General features: G+C 31.8%; 1 protein-coding gene across 2 annotated transcripts in view; it reads right to left on the bottom strand.

Annotated features, from left to right (window-relative positions):
* Window positions 1-1,671: 1,671 nt before the first annotated feature.
* LOC132730238 (syndetin-like) overlaps window positions 1,672-20,598 on the bottom strand; it is a 33,000-nt gene continuing 14,073 nt past the window's right edge. Inside the window, exons 12-26 of one of the 2 annotated variants that reach the window (XM_060716115.1) lie at window positions 20,236-20,413; window positions 17,524-17,622; window positions 17,051-17,141; window positions 13,899-14,090; window positions 12,277-12,377; window positions 10,643-10,734; window positions 9,824-9,915; window positions 9,234-9,260; window positions 8,602-8,727; window positions 8,056-8,156; window positions 7,108-7,204; window positions 6,383-6,541; window positions 5,722-5,942; window positions 5,360-5,450; window positions 1,672-4,369 (exon numbers count right to left, since the gene is read on the bottom strand). In XM_060716115.1, the coding sequence (XP_060572098.1) occupies window positions 4,253-4,369; window positions 5,360-5,450; window positions 5,722-5,942; window positions 6,383-6,541; window positions 7,108-7,204; window positions 8,056-8,156; window positions 8,602-8,727; window positions 9,234-9,260; window positions 9,824-9,915; window positions 10,643-10,734; window positions 12,277-12,377; window positions 13,899-14,090; window positions 17,051-17,141; window positions 17,524-17,622; window positions 20,236-20,413 (1,784 nt within the window). In that variant the 3' untranslated portion in view covers window positions 1,672-4,252. The remainder of the gene's footprint in view (window positions 4,370-5,359; window positions 5,451-5,721; window positions 5,943-6,382; window positions 6,542-7,107; window positions 7,205-8,055; window positions 8,157-8,601; window positions 8,728-9,233; window positions 9,261-9,823; window positions 9,916-10,642; window positions 10,735-12,276; window positions 12,378-13,898; window positions 14,091-17,050; window positions 17,142-17,523; window positions 17,623-20,235; window positions 20,414-20,598) is intronic. The other variant, XM_060716116.1, reaches the window with a different exon arrangement.

Raw genomic sequence — 20,598 nt, 5'->3', positions numbered from 1 at the left:
AATTGATGATAATATAGAGTAAATGAGGCACGTGTGAAATAACCAGTATACGGAATTACTTACACCTCTTTTATAATTATATACGTATGTCATATTTACTCCTCGTAAATTTCTTAACATGTAAAAATTTCTTAGGTACCATTCTGTTCTTACATTACCTCGTATTTCACAACTTGATGAATTATAAAGATGATATTTCTACCAAAAATATCAAACTATTATATACATGTATGTAATCAAGCACTGTTCTGACAGATATTTCAAAGTCTAAACCTATGAATCACCTATGTATACAAAGAATAATCCAAACATTTCTGTTTTCTTTCCTTTTATTTCATTTGTTTAGAGTAATCTTAACACACATTATAATGTATCACATAAATATTTAATATATATTTTATACAAGTATATACATTTGAGCCGTGGCATGACAAAACCAGCATAGTGCATTTGCGACCAGAATGGAACCAGACCAGCCTGCGCATCCGGGCAGTCTGATCAGGATCCATGCTGTTAGCTTACCAACTCTATTACAAGTAGAGAAACTGATAGCGAACAGCATGAGTCCTGATCAGACTGCGCAGATGTGCAGGCTGGTCTGGATCCATGCTGGTCGCAAACCCACTATGTTGGTTTTGTCATGACGCGGCTCATTTATAAACCTGGTGATATGATCATGCTGTATAACCTGATAGTGACATAATAAGCGATATATCAAAATTGGTGTACAGGACACATAGGAACCATTTTATGCTCTCCTGTGTGGAGGAAATAAAAGTATCTATCTATCTATCCACATGGACACGTGTTTAAACGTATGTGCGACCAGTGCAGATCCAAATCAGTCAGCACATCCATGCAGTCTGATCACGATTTCCACTGTTTACTTTTAAATTCATAAAAGAATTTCTGACTGAAAAGCAAAGAATGGAAAGACTGTTTTGGATCTGCATTGGACGCACATGCGTTAAAAGATGTATCCATGCGATAAAAGGTATAAGCACAATGATTCAACTTTCAAGAGTACAAAGCTATATTTCTGCTGAATGCAGTTTATAAGTTTTTTGTTTTAATTTTGAAAAAGAATAGCTCTAAAATACATCTTTGACAGAAATATGTAGGTATATTTCACTCAAATGGTGCATGCACAAAATCATTGGTAAACGGTTAACATCCTACATAAAAAAGCAGCATATTTTTTTCCTAAAATTTTTATTCTGTTTATATAGAGTATTCCTGTGTGTTAAATAACAGAGACATTCTATAATACAACTCTTAATAATCCATCACTAGATTATGGAAACAAAATAAATTTACCTTTTTTTAAATTTGGTAAAAAAATCATTAAATATAGTTTTTTATCCTTTACATGATGCTCTTTCTCTCATTCAGGATAATGGCATAAGATTTAAGATACAAGCTGGGCAAAATGGGTTTTAGTTTGAGGACCTATTTAGCAGTAAAATTATATAATTATCCTTAAACAAAAACAAGAATAGCTGATTTTTATATAAAACATTCAGAACATCACTTATGAAAACACCTATAATAAAACACAACTCAGAATTATAAGAAATAATGTATTGCACATTAAATCACTACCATACAATATACTTCTATAACATACATGTATGTATCATACAAAAACATTAACAGTAATCGTCAGAAAAATTCAAATTTTCTATTCTTTCAGGGGCATTAAACCCAAGACTCATTGTAATGCACAAGTTGGTCCAACCGCGTCAGTATAAGCTTGTAAATTCCTATAGAATAGAACTTAAATAGATTCTGCATACACTAAAAGCATCTACCGTAGTTACTAACAAATTTCCACTGCTTTAGAAACCCGTACTTGAAAAACAACAAAAACCTGACCATACATAAGGATACAATTTCATTAATTGTCAACCGTAACTGTGGTTTTATATAACAACTTACAAATGCATGATGTCATTGATGTGGGGTTTTTTTCTTTACAGTTTATGTCTGTATCCTGTATCCTGCATAGGCATCTTGCAGAACAGAAATTTACTTTGGTGACCATTGCGACATAAAACTAAGCTAAACTAAACTAAATTGTTTCAATTTTCATTACTGAAAAAATAAATCTCCATGAAAATGACATTTATTACATGTATATAACAATAAATTATAACCCCATTAATACATAGAGAAGATTGTTACTTGATCATTTCTATGTTCAATACACAAAGTTTACATTAAAGCTACATTCCCAACTAGTTAACTCATTTTTCTAAATTCTCAAACTATTCCCATGAACAACAATGAGGTATGTCATGTCAAAACCAACATAATGGGTTTGCGACCAGCATGAATCCAGACCAGCCTGCGCATCCGGGCAGTCTGATCTGGATCCATGCTGTTCGCTTACAAACCCTAATACAAGTAGAGAAACTGATATCGAACAGCATGGATCCTGATCAGACTGGTCTGGATCCATGCTGGTTGCAAATGCACTATGTTGGTTTTGTCATGGCATGGCTCATTAATATCAATGTTTGTGGGGGGGGGGGTTTAATTAGAAATTACACATGTACATGTAATGTTATTTTAATATCAAATCTGGTGCCATACTTGTGTTGTAATTTTCACATTTACAAGGTATGGTTACAGTTATAAATGTATTTTCACAAATATAATGTAAATATAACAAGAATGAACAATTCTCACATTTACAGTGGTAATTTTAAAAATTATACTGCAATGTTCACAAATATACTGGTATGTTAAAAATTACATTACAATTTTTTCATATACATGTATAATGTAACGTGAACATACACATTGAAATATGTTATAAATTTCACTGCAATATTTACATGTATAATGTAATGTTATTAGAAACACTGTAATCTTCTTTTTTATTCTGCATTATTCACACAACCTTTTAAATGTCCATTTATATTTTCAAACAAAATGTTCACACATATCATATAAATTGCAATGTATGAAAATACAATGTAAGTTTCATATATGCAAAGCAAGGTTCATATCAACTATTTAATGTTCATATATACTATGCACTGTCAACAACTTTTCTGTGATATTAACATATACATTGAAATTCCAATTTAATAAATTTACACATACATTGAAATGTTAAGACCTAATGTATTTTTACATGTGAACTGTAAGGTGAACAATACCAAGTTATGTTCTTGAATATTAAAATGTAACATACATGTACAGATCCTGTTACACAATTTTTTCAAGGTTTTATTTCACAAAAATGATGCTCAAATTAAGATTTGTCAATATTGTAAGTTCAAATCAGCATTATTTATAAAGATATTACCCAATTTAACATTTCATGTAAATAAAGGGAGGTAATTAGAAATTTATTTTCTATAAATTCTAAGTCAAATTTTCCAATAAGAAATGAATGCAAGTAAATTTATTGATTATTTATAATGTGCACAAATATTTGCAGTACACATTTTACATATTCTTTGATGTTTGAAAATTGTTTTATTTGCATAATATATAATTTTTTGCAAGTGTGGTATACACACAGTATCAATATCAATCACAAAACATACAGGATCTTAATGTTTATATATATATCCTGCACTGATCATTCATTTACATTGTTTTTACTGGAATGTTTCTATACATCTAAATTCAACAAATCTTTAAAACTATAGATTCCAATGTCAAACTTGCACCAGGCACAATTATATTGTACATAAGTTTCATGTTAAATTTAATTATAATATTACCTTGATTAACATTTGTGTACTTAGCACAGCAATGTATACAAGCACGACAGTGGAGTGTAACAATGGCAAATGCACAAATATGCCACTCTCAAAACTTGTGTACAAAATGGCCATCTCAACATAACAGCAAACATTAACACTCATCTCACCACTTCAGTGTACACAAATCTCAATCTTAAAGCAACATGGTATAAAATGGCCATTTAACTTTCGAACCATCAAATCACTAGTGCAAACAAATGGTCTTTTCAACCTTGCAGTTAACACAAATGGCAATATTATCACTACAGTGTAAAGAAATGGCCATTTCGACTTTTACAGAGTATATAAATGACCATTTAAACTCTATAGGTCAAACCAATTGCCATATCAACACTACAGTGCACACAATTGGTGATTTCAACACTAGTATATGCATACATGTAATTAAGGCCCTGTCCTGTCTGTAGCGAGCAAAAAAACTGCAACAGTCATCCCTCTATCACTGATACACTAGACTGTTACAGTATTTACTATCTCCTGCTATTTTTATCCATGTCTTCCACCATGTTCACAAGTCTTTGTCTTGCTTTTCTGTTCAGATGATCTACAGCATTCACTAACACTAGTAACTGTTTGATAGAATATTCCTGAAACACAATTATTAACATTAGTGTTACTATAAGAATTTTCTGTGATAACTTTACCTTATGGACTACATTATTTCCTAAAGGAAACTTGACCACTCTCCATTTTGAAGCAGTCCATTTCAATTTAATGGATACCAAACAATGTAGAATAATAAAGACAACTAAAGTAGAATTTATTTTTTTATAATATCATTGAATACATGTTTAAAATATACAGTCTTCTACAGTAAAAACAATAAATAATAAAAACAAAAATGATGTGAAGATTGTCTCACAGAAGCATATAAATTGACGCCATGTTAACACTGTTAAGCCATGTTTCATAATAAGGCGCAAAATTATAGAATAAAATGGATTTATAAAGATACTATATGACTTGAAAAAAAGCAAATAAAATGATGGTAAGAATATGTAAAAGCAAGTAAACACTAACTTTACAAAATAAAAAAAAGCAATACCAAAATGACAGATTATTAATAAAGTACTTTTGAATTAATTCTATTTGGAGATCTTGTGCCAAATACTTGATTGGTTCTTTACTTTCATTTACAGTTTAAATCAATTAAACATTAATTCAATTAAATTAATTCAACATTAATCAATTTGTTTCAAAAAATGTGTCAGCACAACTTAAATAAACATATACTTTTACTGTCAACATTCAGATTTCCATTTCTCAAATAGCTTTTATAGGAGAAGAAATACAAAAGAGTATAATGATTGAAATGACAACTTGGCATCGGTGGCACTAAAACTTAACAACAATGATAACATCCTCCAGTTGGGATATGGATATGACATATAAGAACACCCTTTGGTGGGGTATGGATACATAAAATGACATATAGAATGAGAACACCCTCTTTTGGGGTATGGGTACATAAAATGACATATAAAATGAGAACACCTTCTGGTGGGGTATGGATAAATATAAAATGACATATAAAATGAGAACACCCTCTGGTTGGAGTCTAAATAATGAAGACATACCCTATGTTCAGGTAACCACGCTTCCAGCTGATTCTCTGGGAAGTAATAGGCTTTGATATAGCCCTCAACATACTCTCTATCTGGTATAGGCCTACAGACAAAAAAACATGAAATTCTATATATTCCTTTAAAAAAAACATGCACAAAATCAAGTTTAGTATCAACATATCCTATCTTCATAGTGTTATGTGTTTATTTTATACAGTTGTATGAATGTTATATATTGGTCACACAAATAAGTACTAACAACTTTAAACTTTGGCAGCAAATGATCTAATATTTACATAACAGTACAAATGCATGTATTGGCTTTATAAGGTCAAATTTTACTTTGTTTTATGTAAAGGTCTGAGTGAACCAACCTAAGATCTATTAGTTTTTCTACATTTTTCAGGTATTGTTGGAAGTCGAGTTGCATCAAGGCCCTGCCTTCTATACTACATTTCTTTGTATTACCATAGCCCTCGACAAATGTTCGGGCTGACAAACGTAATATCTGGTCCCAAACCTGATCATAGGTAGCTCTTGGTACTGGCATATGTCGACATAATTCACTCATATACGAGTTAAAGTCAGAAAATTGCTGAAATAGTAATGAAAAGGTAAATATTCTGCCATGATTGATAATAACAATGTTTACATATTATGTCTATCCATATATAATATTTTATGCAAAATATAAAAAATAAAACAACTCAGTAAACCCACAATGGATTCTTTCAGAAACTACATTTTGTAGGTGTTGAAAGTGATTAAAGCTTGTTAAACTTTTCCATTATCAGGGAGGAAAAGAAGTTTCTTCCATGTTTAATTACCAGAATTGAATAGATTTAATTCTCATACACTAAACGCTTTGAATCTAATCAAGAACTGTCTAAAGTGAGAGTAAAAATTGAATCTTTTTACAATCAATCTATATCAAATCCCATACCTTTATAATAAAACTACAGACAAATAGCAATCGCTATATGTGTTTTATACCTAAACATGAAATTCTGTATAAACTAAAGGGATATAACTTACTTGAATTAAAACATCAACATACGAATTATGCTGTGACATAATTTCTTTAATATCCCATTTCACTGCTGCCATATGTTGCAAAATTATATCATAGTTTATCACATTAGTTGACACAGTCCAGTAGACTGGTTTACGCAACTCAGCTGCCATATTTACTGTCTGTAAAAATAGAACACAGTCTAGGTTTAACCTAAAACAAATGTGTTTGTCCTACACTCAATTTAGAGTAGTCCACTTATAGTTCAAGGGATTTCAGTATAGACAGTCCAGAACCTGGTGATCAAGCTCTATTTTGGTAGCAAAGGCTAACAATTTTCTCTTCCTACAGGTTAAGGGCTAGAGAAGAATCTCATAGAGGATAATGAAATAAATTCATATTTAATTTTTTGTAAGTAACTTGTTTATAGAGTTAAATAAGACCTAGATTAATCATCAAATCCTTTTCTATGTAACAGTTCTCAGATGCCAGATATTAAATCAAATTCAAAAGGGGAGTGGTGACATAGAATCAAAGGTGACAGCCTCTCAACAGTGAGATCATTGGTTTGAGCCCTGCTCAGGTACCGATCACTTTTTCTTACATAACACCAAGACTGGTTAGTACTCAAGACTGGGACAGATTAAGTTCAAGTTTTTATCACAAAAGGTATGTTTTAACTAAACCAGGTAGTAAAATGCATATAACCCCTGGAAACAAAACCTGGAATTACTCAGTAATAATTTACCTGTGAGTAAAATTGTTGAAGGAATGCTTTCTTATTTTGTGGAATGATAGCTTCAAGATGTGGCTGTAAAAACTCCATTTGTTCCCCAAGAAACACTCTGTAGCAGAAAATATTGTCAATTATTATATAATCTATAAATAGCTTTAAAATGCCTATCCTTCATTGGCTAAGAAGTAACTTTTTGTAGAAAATAACAGGTCAATATCAAAGTATATTCATCATTTTTTCCCAAAAAAAGATTTTTCTAAGTATATTCACCATTTTTTTCCCTAAAAATAGATTTTCTTAAAAATTATGCAAAAGACGCAAAAATATTATGTAACGTCAAGCCTTGTTTGATGTTATCATGGAAAAACATTGGGTGACTGCAAATAAAAAGTCAATTTGGTTGGATTTTACCAGGCGAACAAAAATCAAGAAAGCTTCTTAACCAGTTCAAGTTATTAAGTACAATATAAATATGTACTGACAGTATTATAGATCAGGAAAACAAGATATATACAATGAATATTGGGATATATAAAACTCAAATAATTGTAATTTCACGAAATAATTTATAACTGTAGATGTCAAATTAAAAAGAGAAAGCAAATTAATTATTTCAGTAGTAAATACTACTAGATAAGAAAATAGTTTACTCAAAGCGGGTAATTTTATATTTATTATATAACAACATTGAATTCATTACTATCCTTACAAGTTTTAGTTTGTTTTAAGTAACAACAAAATATAAATGTTTTCATCTTAACTGGTAGGTAAAGACCCTATAAGTTGCATTATAACAAACATATGTGCTATCTTCCAAAACAACTATCTGGACACTGCAAATGCAATGTCACAAGATAATAAATCACCTGGACACTGCAAATGCAATGTCAAAAGATAATAAATCATTGGACAATAAATGTAAACAAATATATATATGTGTGAATATATGTATGTACATACAATGATTCTGCTGCAACTATCCTCTCAGGGAGACCAAACCTCTTCTGTGGATTGTTTAAATCAACAATGGGTGACAGATGTGGAGCTGCTATCTTCTCCTGCTGAACAACAACAAAACACAACTCATTAACATAGAACATACATTGTTGCTTTTAGAAGATAAAATTTCCACTTGTGATTACTCAAGCTTAAAGTAACCTCATTTATAAAGGTATTTGTTTCTAGATGGTTTCTTTTTAAAGTTAACATCAAACTGTTACTGACCAAATAAGAACTATAATAATGGCATTCAGCTTTAGGTATTGTAAACTTCAGTCTGTACATGGAAATAGTCTTAAAAGTTTGTACATGGAAATAGTCTTTAACAAAAGATTGTCTGTATATATAACTATAGTAATGTGGAAACAAAGTGATCCCTTGAAGGCATTAATCACAAGAAAATTACATGAAAATTGCATACTCGGTTTGATTGAGTCTGTGCATGAGGGAAAATAAATAAGTGCAGAAGTATAGAAGTTAGATATGATATTATGTTAACATGTTTACCCTATGTTCTGTATGTTGAGGATCCTCCATGTTATCTACCTCATGTACATCATCTATAAGACTGTCATGTATCCTCTGTAACGTCGACCTCAATCTATTGTTTATCTGACGCTCATCCATAGATGACTGTAACAAAATCAGCATTGCAATATTTCTACTTATAAAAGTAAAACAAAATTAAAACTTTCCTGATTACAAATTATGTCTCTATAGCACTGTAGCAATTCCAAAGGGAGGCACTGGTGTCACTCTAATCAATACAGGTTATATTAAGGTCAACATTCAGTCAAGTTACCTTCAGACCACATGATGGAGTCAAAATCAATAATTTTAATATCTTATCAAACATTTATATATTTCAAAATTCCAACTGTCAACAGTACTGAGTGATTCAAAATTAAGGACCTCCATTGCACATTTGAAAGTTCTCTTACTTATTGTCTTCACAGATACAAATTGAAAACAAAAATTAGACAAAAAAGCATTAAACAAACAAAAAAGCTAGTTTAATGTTTTAATCTATGTACAAACATTTAATTTACTTCTGATTCAAAATTGTAATTTTCAATTGGTTCAAGTATATAATTCTAATGACTTTCATACTTATTCAAAATAAGTTAAATGCTACTTACTAGTTCTGTTCCAAAAAATATGAAAACCTGAAAGATAGAGGAGGACATGTAACAGTTTAATGTCTGTATAACAAAACTTTCTCCGATAAAAAATGACACATTCTTAGGATAAACATATGCTTTTAAAAAAAAATGATATGCACATGCTTACATGCTTAACTACATCCTTTAACTCAAAAGGGAGAGTATCATATAAGTTATCCAATTACTTATTCCGAAAAACCCATAAGGTGGACAGACTGCCGGGATATAACCGGAAAAAAAAAGTGTTGAAAACAGCGTAAAAAACAATCAAAATTTACTGGGCAAACATAATTATCATTATACTATTATATTATACTTTGTATTTTCATGTATATTCATTTTGAAAATTTCATTGTTTAACCATGATGTAAATTATGTATATTTTATGTATATTTATGTTTTTGAGGCCCACATGGAAGATTGGGTAACCAAATGTGTAGCCTCAGTAAATAAAGACTTTACTTACTTACTATTTTAGAACAATGTGCTTTTATATAAGACCTCTACAATACTTTTTACAATAGTCACATACAGTAAGATGAAGATTTAAAGCAACCAATACTTACAGAGTACATATAGAAGTCAAATAGTTGAGCCATACAGGTCATCACATCAAATGCTATAGGCTTTAATAATCTCATCATCTGTATATATTTCCCTGTAACATATCTCACATTATTTCAATGAACACTTAAACACCTTCTTTATTACAATGTACAAAAGTTAAATTCACAAACTCATATTTGTCTTATTTATAAAGACAAAGAATACACATTACATCCCTCTTTCAAAGAATACACATAACTTCCCTCTATCAAAAGGAATTTGAGACAATTAAAATTGCACTTGAAATCAAACATGGGTAACTTGCAATTAAAAGAAAAATTTCTTTAGTAAATTAAAGAAATAAATCAATCATTTGTCTTTTAGCTAAGAGCTTGACTAGATGTTAAGATATCTGGCTGTCAACACAGAGAATGTGGATTCAATCTCTACATGGATCAAAAACAGTTTGCTCTTATGACACCTGTATACTTTATCTGACAAAAGTAAGCTACAGTTAAAAAAAAAATTCTGTGAAACTGCTTTTAAGAAAAATATCATGAAAGAAACTGTCATAATTTGGTTTACACATAATTTATTTTAGTTTGATTTTGTAGGAAGCTATAACCTTATAGACACACCCTCGAATCCGCTCCTGGAACCAACCAGTAGTGAGCAATGAGTGTGAAGTTTGTTGCTCAAGGAAACAACGACTTGCCCCTGATGGGGTTTGAACCCATGGGACTAGCAATCTAATGATTGCTAGTCCAATGCAGTAACCACTCGGCCATGCCGCCACTTTTATGTCATGATTTGAACTGTTTTATTTAAATATAACTCACCTATAACTCTGAACACATTCAGTGATGTATTGGTTACAATAGAAACATGTTTCTGGTAACTCCTACTTCTAGAATATCTTCTTCTGCCTGGCCTGAAGTTAACAGATTAAGTTCATCTATTAAACAAAGCATTTTTATTATGCCTTTTTTACTTTTACCCATTTTCCAAACACAATAACATAAATAATGCAAACATTTTTTTGTTGATCTTTTTAGATGGGTTTTACTTCGCACCAACACAGTATAGGTCAGATGATGACTTTCCAGCTTTTACTGGTGGTGGAAGACCTCAGGTGCACTTCCATGCAATATTTAGGGCTTGAACAGGCACCTAAGTAGACGTTCCATAAGCTAGCTGGATAGCTTCCTTACATAAAAGAATCCATCCAAAGTCCCTGTCAGGATTCGAACCCACAGCAGTGACGGGCAAGTTGTTTTTGAAGTCACTAACCTTAGCCACTCGGCCACTGATGTCTACTAATGCAAATGTAAATTATCACATACAGTCCGACCCCGGTTATTCGACAACCTTTTATTCGAATACCCGGCATTATCCGAAGTAGATCGCCGGTCCCGTTTTTATCTCTATATAAAACAATATAAATACGAGCGTATTAATCGAAATACATTATCCGAATACCTCCTATTTTTCGAAGTAAAATTTCGGTCCCGATTATACAATTACGAAAGAATTTCACACCTATTATTCGAAGCCAGCCTAATCATTATTAGAAGCCAGACTAATTGACGCAGATCCACTCACTTGTGAAAAATATCCATAGTCATGCGTGTAATTAGACAATCATGATAAAAACTCTTTGTGTGTTCTTTAATCAACTTTAATTAACGAAAATGAAAAGCTATGCACCGGGTCCGATTTTGTTTAAGATGACAGCAATAATTTTTATACATTCTGTATACATGCATGTGAATTTGTCAAAACATCCAAAAATTTTTTTTCAGTAATTGTAACGCTACATAAGAGCCTTAATTTATCCTAATCGAAAATACCAGTTTAGCTGTAAATACCGTAGTGACGAAACGGCCATTATAAAGGCTTTGCGCGAAACGAAACGATTCATAATCTAGAATAAAATGCAAGTATTTATGTCTTCAATGTCAATACAATAATCTATACGCATCTTTTCTTTAATATCTATTTTTCTCAATTGATTACAGGAAGCAAGTGTGTTGTAAACGGTAGTTTTGCGGTGATTGGTCAAAGTGGAGTAGTTTTCGTCTATCACAATATTCCGATTTTGATTATTCGAACCCATCGATTATTCGAAGTAAATATTCAGTCCCAGGCACTTCGAATAAACGGGGTTAGACTGTATATATAATTGTCTCATATAGGATCCAACTTAATATCCTGAAATTTACAAACAGATACACATCTTTATCACCATAGCAAGTAACAATGCTGTTAAGGCCACTTGACGACTTTTCCAGCTTTACTAGTAGAGGTAAACATCCAGTGCTTCTCTGTGCATGCCCCTTTGTGCATTATTACAGACACAAGCAGTCATCTGATTAGGAAAAACAATCATTTTGTAAGTGAGAAGGATTGCAAAAAAAAAATAAAGAAGTTTTATATATCTCTTAAAATTTTAAGACTGGTTACATGTATGTACCTGGAATGTGTTTCTCCTGTTAATTCATCTATATAATCTTGTTTGAGTTCATCAGGAACATCAGAGTCACTATCACTGTGCTCCTCTCCACTGTTATCATCCTGTCATATATACATATATACTTCATGTAAATAGTGCATTATGTGAAAGTATATGTTTATGGTTTATTACAATAACAATAAATTGGTTCAAGGAATGAAATAAAATTGGTTCATAAAATAAAATAGAACTATATTTTTTGCTGATTTTATACATTTTCTACCAGATATGAAATGTATAAATAATCGTAATCCATCTGTATGTTTAATGCATAAAAATCTTCTTTCACTTTTTTTTTACTTTTTTGTTGTTGCCATATTAAACTACTCCAATACTGATGGATTATTAGAATGTTTTGGGGTTTGTTTTTTTTTTAATAAATTCGACATACCTTTTTTATTTTAGGGGCCATTTTTAGTGTCCCAAGTAACCTAGATTTGATTTCTACATTTGATAATATTTCTGCCATGTAAAACACTTTTGTTTTTGTTTTTGTATATAATAATTAAGCATGGACAGAACAGAACATATACTTTATTTCTGACTTGGGCTCAACACCCATCATCATAACATACATATACATGTATAATTATTGCAATGCATGCATCAAGAATCATATCCTAATAAATTCAATAAGTTATATTCAAATATTTAAACATGACATAGTTAAACAAGTTGATTGAGAATGCCAAAAAATAAATTTTTATATTAATAATATTATATTGATATGCTAATCTACCAAATTGTCTCGTCTTTCAAATGCATTAATACACAATATTGCTAATTTTCTAATAACCAATTTTCTATCTGCCTTTAACAATTGTATGAATTTGTAAACACTAGGATCTACAGTAAAATATCTTGAAATGTACATACTTCTAAAATCACTATAAATTGGACATATTAATATAAAATAAAATTCATCCTCTATATCCCCGGACCTACATAAAGTGCATTTTCTCTTATTTCAATACCACTGTGTCTTCCAGATTCAATATGTAGTTTATGGGAACTTAATCTAATTTTTGCAAGAACTGATCTGTGTTTTGCATTTTCTAATAAATTAAGATAAATAGACCTTTCATAATTAGCTTTAATATTGGAATACAATTGCAAGGTAACACTATACATATATACTTGTAGGAAACAGAGTCTACCTGTAGGAGTAGACTGGCCAGTCCTAGAACTGTTAACAAAAAGCTACGAGAACCACTTCATAATGTTTCTTTTTTATTGTTTCTTTTTTGTATGACCTACATGGGGAATGAATCTTAAAATTTATTCTGATCTTATGACCCTTTTCATGTGGGGGTTGTGTTCAGTGAACACCACCTTTCCTTGTTGATCTTGTTTACCATATTTGATCAAGTTTCAAGTTTTATTTAATATATAACCAAGTTTGCATACATGTTCAATGTATTTAGAATACAAAAACATGAGACAAAGGCTGAAATAATAATAAATAAATATATAAACAGTCACATAAACAATTCAACTGCTGAGGACAACAATTTCCTGATTTTTAAAAATGCTAGTCCATTTCACAGAACTAGGACTGTAATGTTAATTGATCAAATACATACCCCTACTCCTGCGAACACATCTTCTTGATAATCTGTGTCAGTCTGAATATCAAATGGACTTGAGTTCCCTGAGTATTCTTCAAAATATTTGCATCTTTTTATCGGAGAATCTGATTGGTCAGCCAGTTTGTTATTGCTATTCTTATTGGCTGAAATTTTCTTTGGTGAAGTCTGCTTCATAAATTTGAATTCCTGTTTAAAATAAAATAGGATTGTGTATTTCAAATAACAAGAACTGTCGGAGGACAGTAACGCTAAACTATTCGAAAAGTTGTCATAAGGGTGTTTCATCATGTATGATAATGCTTACCTATATGAATACATAAAATTGTCCTTAAAGGTAAAAAGGCTTGTTATTAAGATGTTTTATCGAGTAAATCACTACTTTATTATTATGAATGCATAAAATTGTCCCAAAAAAGGCACAAACCCTTCAGCAGTTATGGAGATACCAGCTTACAAGCAAAACTTTTACCAAGAATTTCTATGCCAAAAAAGGGCATAATTATGAAAAAAACAAATCAAGAGTTATGGGACTTGAGCCAATCATGTAAGATAATCACAGAGAACAAGTTTGTGAAGTTTCAATCTATTCCCTTTAGTAGTTATGAAGATACCAGCTTACACGCAAAAACTTAACCAAGAATTTCTAAGTCAAACAAGAGGGCCATGATGGCCCTGAGGTCGCTCACCTGTATATAGCCCCCCCCCCCCCGGCCCAATTTTTACCCAAGGGCTTTTATTTGTTTATTTGAACAGACTTGGTAGACACCCATAAGAAGATGTTTCATGCAAAACATCTAAGTTCTAGCTCATTGGGTTTTTTAAAAGAAGATTTTTTAAGTTTTTACTATACACATAGAGCAAAAAACAATGACACCCCTCGGGCAGGGCCAGTTTTGACCCCTGGGCTTTTATTTGAACAAACTTTGTAGATATTTACTTAAAGATGTTTCATGCTTAATATCTAAACTCTAGTTATTTGGGTTTTTTCAAAGAAGATTTTTAAGTTTTTGCTATGTATATAAGGAAAATCAATGACCCCCGGGGCGGGGCCAGTTTTGACCCCAGGGCTTTTATTTGAACATACTTGGTAGACACCCATTAGAACATGTCTCATGCTAAATATCTTAGCTCTAGCTCTTTGGGTTCTTTAAAAGAAGATTTTATAAGTTTTTACTATATGCATATAAGGAAAATCAATGACCCCTGGGGAGGGGCCAATTTGGACCCCAGGGGTTTTATTTGAACAAACTTGGTAGACATTCACTAGAAGATGTTTCATGCCAAATATATAAGCTTTAGCTCTTACAGTTCTTTAAAAGAAGATTTTTTAAGTTTTTACTATATGCATATAGGGAAAATCAATGACCCCCTGGGGCGGGGCCAATTTTGACCCCAGGGCTTTTATTTGAACAAACTTGGTAGACATTTACTAGAAGATGTTTTATGCCAAATATCTAAGCTCTAGCTCTTACAGTTCTTTAAAAGAAGATTTTTTAAGTTTAAACTATATGCATATAGGGAAAATCAATTACCCCCAGGGCGGGGCCAATTTTGACCCCAGGGCTTTTATTTGAACAAACTTGGTAGACATTCACTAGAAGATGTTTCATGCCAAATATCTAAGCTCTAGCTCTTTGGGTTCTTTAAAAGAAGATTTTTTAAGTTTTTACTTTATGCATATAGGGAAAATCAATGACCCCCTGGGGCGGGGCCAATTTTGACCCCAGGGCTTTTATTTGAACAAACTTGGTAGACATTCACTAGAAGATGTTTCATGCCAAATATCTAAGCTCTAGCTCTTACAGTTCTTTAAAAGAAGATTTTTTAAGTTTTTACTATATGCATATAGGGAAAATCAATGACCCCCCGGGGCGGGGCCAATTTTGACCCCAGGGCTTTTATTTGAACAAACTTGGTAGACATTTACTAGAAGATGTTCCATGCCAAAAATCTTAGCTCTAGCTCTTACAGTTCTTTAAAAGAAGATCTTTTAAGTTTTTACTATATGCATATAGGGAAAATCAATGACCCCCCGGGGGCGGGGCCAATTTTGACCCCAGGGCTTTTATTTGAACAAACTTGGTAGACACTCATTAGAAGATGTTTCATGCCAAATATCTAAGCTCTAGCTCTTAGGGTTGTTTAAAAGAAGATATTTAAAGATTTTTCTTTCGGTTGCCATGGCAACCAGAGTTCTGCATGGAATTAAATTCTTTGAACAATTTTTAAAGGTGACCACCAAAGGAACATTCCTGTGAAGTTTGGATGAAATTGGCTCAGTGGTTTATGAGGAGATGTCATTTAAAGCAAAAGTTTACGGACGGACGACGGACGGACGACGGACGGACGGACGGACGCCGGACGAAAAGCGATCACAAAAGCTCACCCTGTCACTTTGTGACAGGTGAGCTAAAAGGGGCATAATTATGCAAAAAAGCAAATCAGAGTTATGGGACTTGTGCCAATCATGTTAATCACAGAGAATAAGTGTGTGGAGTTTCAATCCATTCCCTTCAGTAGTTATGGAGATACCAGCTTACACGCTAAAACTTAACCACTGGGACGCCGACGCCGACAAATGGGTGACTGCATTAGCTCGATTATTCTGCGAATAGTCAAGCTAACAATCGCAAAAATAGTTTGGCAAAAGAATAAGTTATTGCACAACTATTGCATAAAAAAAGTCTAAATTATCAAATATTAATGAATAATTTTAAAAAAACAAATTCTTTTTCAGTCTGATATGATGCCACACTAACAGCATTTACTGATGGAGGAATTACTCTTACATTATTGTATATAAGCTTGAAAAAAAATCATTACAAGAAAGAAATTTGCATTGTTCAAAACTATACAGGTCAGAGTCAAGTAAATCTCAACATTTTGGCAAACTTCCAAAATAACTTATATTTTAAAAACAAAACTATTCAGCAATATTTCAGCAGTTTACTTGAACTTATGGAAGTCAAATCTAGGTATGAGGGTCTTCCAACTAAATCTATACCAAATTTGTATCTCTATCTGTTGAACAGAAATAATTTGTACTTCATTCTTTTAGGATCAAAATATGTTTATCTATTCCTTATTTCCTAAATATTTATGTTTCAGATTAAGTTTTGCTATAGTTATTTATAAGTATTACTGACCACAAGATGTTGTATATGAAAGGATGATTTTACAGGACAAAGCTCCCAGCCTTCATTCTCTAGAAACATTCTTAACTCATCCATCTTTGCCCTGAAACACATGAAATAAAAATTTACATAACCATATAACTAAATGAGACTGTGAAATGCTCCTTTGTGTTTCATATACCAAAAGCATTTCAAGTACATCTTGACTAACAAAGTCATGTGATAAATGACCTTGACAATGAGGATAATATTGATATTGCTATTAAGAGATTGCTATTGACGATGACTTGACAATAAGATTGCATAAAGATGTATTGTTTCTCGCTGCAAAGTAGATTTAAATTTTTATTTCTACCAGGACATAAATCATCTCCGGGACACCTCTGTGATTTCTGGGATAGTCCCGGATGTCCGGGATGTCATGGCATGTATGCATTTCAAATGACCTTGACATTCATGAAACAACAAAGACTATGATGACTAACCTGTGATGATTTTTGAAGTAGTTCAGACTCTGTTGTTTAAGAGAATCTTGTAAATGTTCTGACTTACTGTCACAGAAGTCTTCACCAATATCTATCATTCTGAAATATACAGAGTAAAGCATGAATATATGTTCAGCATTGAATTTATTAAGCAAGGTTATATTAAATGAAAACAAGAATTTGTAACAGAGTTATCAATGAAAAGAAAGTTTTACATGAAGCACAAAATTGTGCTATTTTGGTAATTGAGGTATGGATCTTGACTTGCAGTGCAAAATTTTGATACATTTGTATATTTGTTATCACTATTTCAAAGCCACAAAATGTAACAAATACAAAATCAATACAGGATATAGTCTGTTACAGGGTATATTTTGTGTCCAGTCATCAATCAAGGTATGTCGGCCATTTTACCAATGACATTTAATTTGCATGGGCCTTACTTTGCATTGTACCCTGTAACAGACTGTTTTAGGCTTTGACCTCAAAGTGTGACCTTAACCTTTGAGGTAGTGATTGACATGTCATCTTATCGTTGTTAAATTTTGTGCCAAGTTATTTTAAAATCCTTTGATTGATGAAAACATAAAATATACCCTAGAACAGACATGTTTAGCTTTAGCACTCAAGTGTGACTTTCTTGATTATCATGACAAGAGGCAGTTGAGTTGTAAGACAAGGGGCATAATTCTATTTAAGCAATATTTATGGAGTTAATCCCGTTTTAATTTTTGTCAAAAGTGGTTATGTGAACAGACTAACATTAACACCCCAAGCTGTGCTCTTGTCTTAATTTGATGTCTGACTGTTGGCTCTCTCAATATTTTGAATGTTTGTTTAATGATGTTTAAAACGTTTACAAGTTTTCTTTTTGAACTAGTCATAAATTATTTCCTTTTAGATTATAACTGAATTTTGTCATGTTATTGCCCCTCGCCTTTTCAAAGAAAAACGCTCCACTGTCTGTCCGTCTTTCCGTCTGTCACATTTTTGTGTCCAGTCCATAACTATGTAATTTATCAGAGGAATTTGAAATAACTTGGCACAAATGTTTTTTTTTATAATAAGACAATGTGTCATGTGCAACAACCAGAACCCCTACCTCCAAGGTCAATGTCACACTTGGTGATTAAAGGTCAACATTGTCTATGTCTTGTCCGATCCATAACTCTTAAACAAGAAGCAATTTTGAAAGTACCAAATGTTCACATAAATGAGATGATGTGTCATGTGCAAAACCAGTGGCCTATTTCCAATGTCAAGGCCACCCTTAGAGGTCAAAGTTACAATGGTCTTCTATAGGGTATATCTTGTGTGCAGTCCATAATTTTTTATTGTTCAAAGAAAATTTGAAATTATTTGGCACAAATGTTCACAATAATAGGATCATGTGTCATATGCAAAAGCCAGACTCCTACCTTCAATATAAGGCTTAATTAAGGACATGAATAAACAAGAGCTGTCACAGGAGACAGCGAAGCTCGACTAATAAAATACTGGACGCAGTAAGGAGGACAAAACTATGAAAGAAAAATCAATTATGTATAATTATGTATTAAGTTATAGTAAAAAAATAACATGTGTTAACATAAATTCCAAGATCAAGGGGAATAATTCTAGAAATAGTCATGCTAGAGTTATGGACCTTGCCACACAACATTTGTGTAATGATAAGAAATATGTATTTGAAGTTTGAAGTAGATACCTTAAAAAATAAAGAAGTTATTATATTTCTTAAAGAAAATCCGAAGTTCAAAGAGAGATAAATCTGTAAATATTGCTTCAAGAGTTATGAACATTGTCACATAAAATGTAATTGATGATAAGGAATAAGTATTTGAAGTTTGAGGTAGATACCTTTAAAAATAAAAAAGTTAAAATAAAAAATAACATTTTTCTAGTAAATAAATCTAAGTTTATGGGGAGATAATTCTTGCAATATTGGTGCTAGAGTTATGAACCTTGTCACATAAGACGTGGATGATGATAACGTAAATATATTTGAAGTATGAAGTTGATCCCTTTAGAAATAAATAAGTTACAGTAAAAAATAATATTTTTTATGGAAAATTCTAAGTTCAAAGGGAGATAAATCTGAAAATATAGGTGCTAGAGTTATGAACCTTGTCACATAAGATGGGGATGATGATAACACAAATATATTTGAAGTATGAGGTTGATCCCTTAAGAAATAAAGAAGAAACAGTAAGAAATAGTATTTTTTGAGGAAAATTCTAAGTTCAAGGGGAGATAAATCTGAAAATATTGGTGCTAGAGTTATGAACCTTGTCACATAAGATGGGGATGATGATAAGGTACATATATTTGAAGTATGAGGTTGATCCCTTAAGAAATAAAGAAGTATCAGTAAAAAATAGTATTTTTTAAGGAAAATTCTAAGTTCAAGGGGAGATAAATCTGAAAATATTGGTGCTAGAGTTATGAACCTTGTCACATAAGATGTGGTTGATGATAAGGAACATATAATTGAAGTTTGAAGTTGATACCTTAAGAAATGACAAAGTTATAGTGAAAAATATTTTACTGCACCAAAACTTTAATCTAAAATCTGGACGCGGACGCCGACGCCGGGGCGAGTAGGACAGCTCTCCATATACTTCATATAGTCGAGCTAAAAACAATTACCTGACAATGTTTTGTTTCTTCAAATATTATACAGTAAACTTCCAACATTATGTAAATTAAACATACCTGTTGACAGTATCCAAGAACTGTATAAATTCCTCTAGTTTAAATGCTGACAAATCTATCCCAAGAATATATGTTCTAACTTTTTGTTGTATGTCCTGCCATATTCTACCTAATCCATGTTCAAGCTTCTGTTTGATATAGACTGTGTTCATAGAATCTGTGTCACTAGAGTCTTCATCTGTTAAAACATAAATGCTGGATTAAAAAAATACCAAAATGTGGATTCTATTGATTATTCTGTGAGTAAATTATGAGAATGTCATATCTTATTACCTAGAATAAGGGTCAACAATAACATTGTAATTAATTTTAGCACAACTCAGGTGCATGTACACTTTTATAAAATATGTAGAATTTAATTAA

Source organism: Ruditapes philippinarum, unplaced genomic scaffold (genome assembly GCF_026571515.1).
Source record: "Ruditapes philippinarum isolate M1 unplaced genomic scaffold, ASM2657151v2 ctg2540_1_1_1_1, whole genome shotgun sequence".
NCBI lineage: Eukaryota > Metazoa > Mollusca > Bivalvia > Venerida > Veneridae > Ruditapes > Ruditapes philippinarum.
Note: the sequence above shows the minus strand (reverse complement) of the source record. Positions and strands in the feature narration are given on the sequence as shown.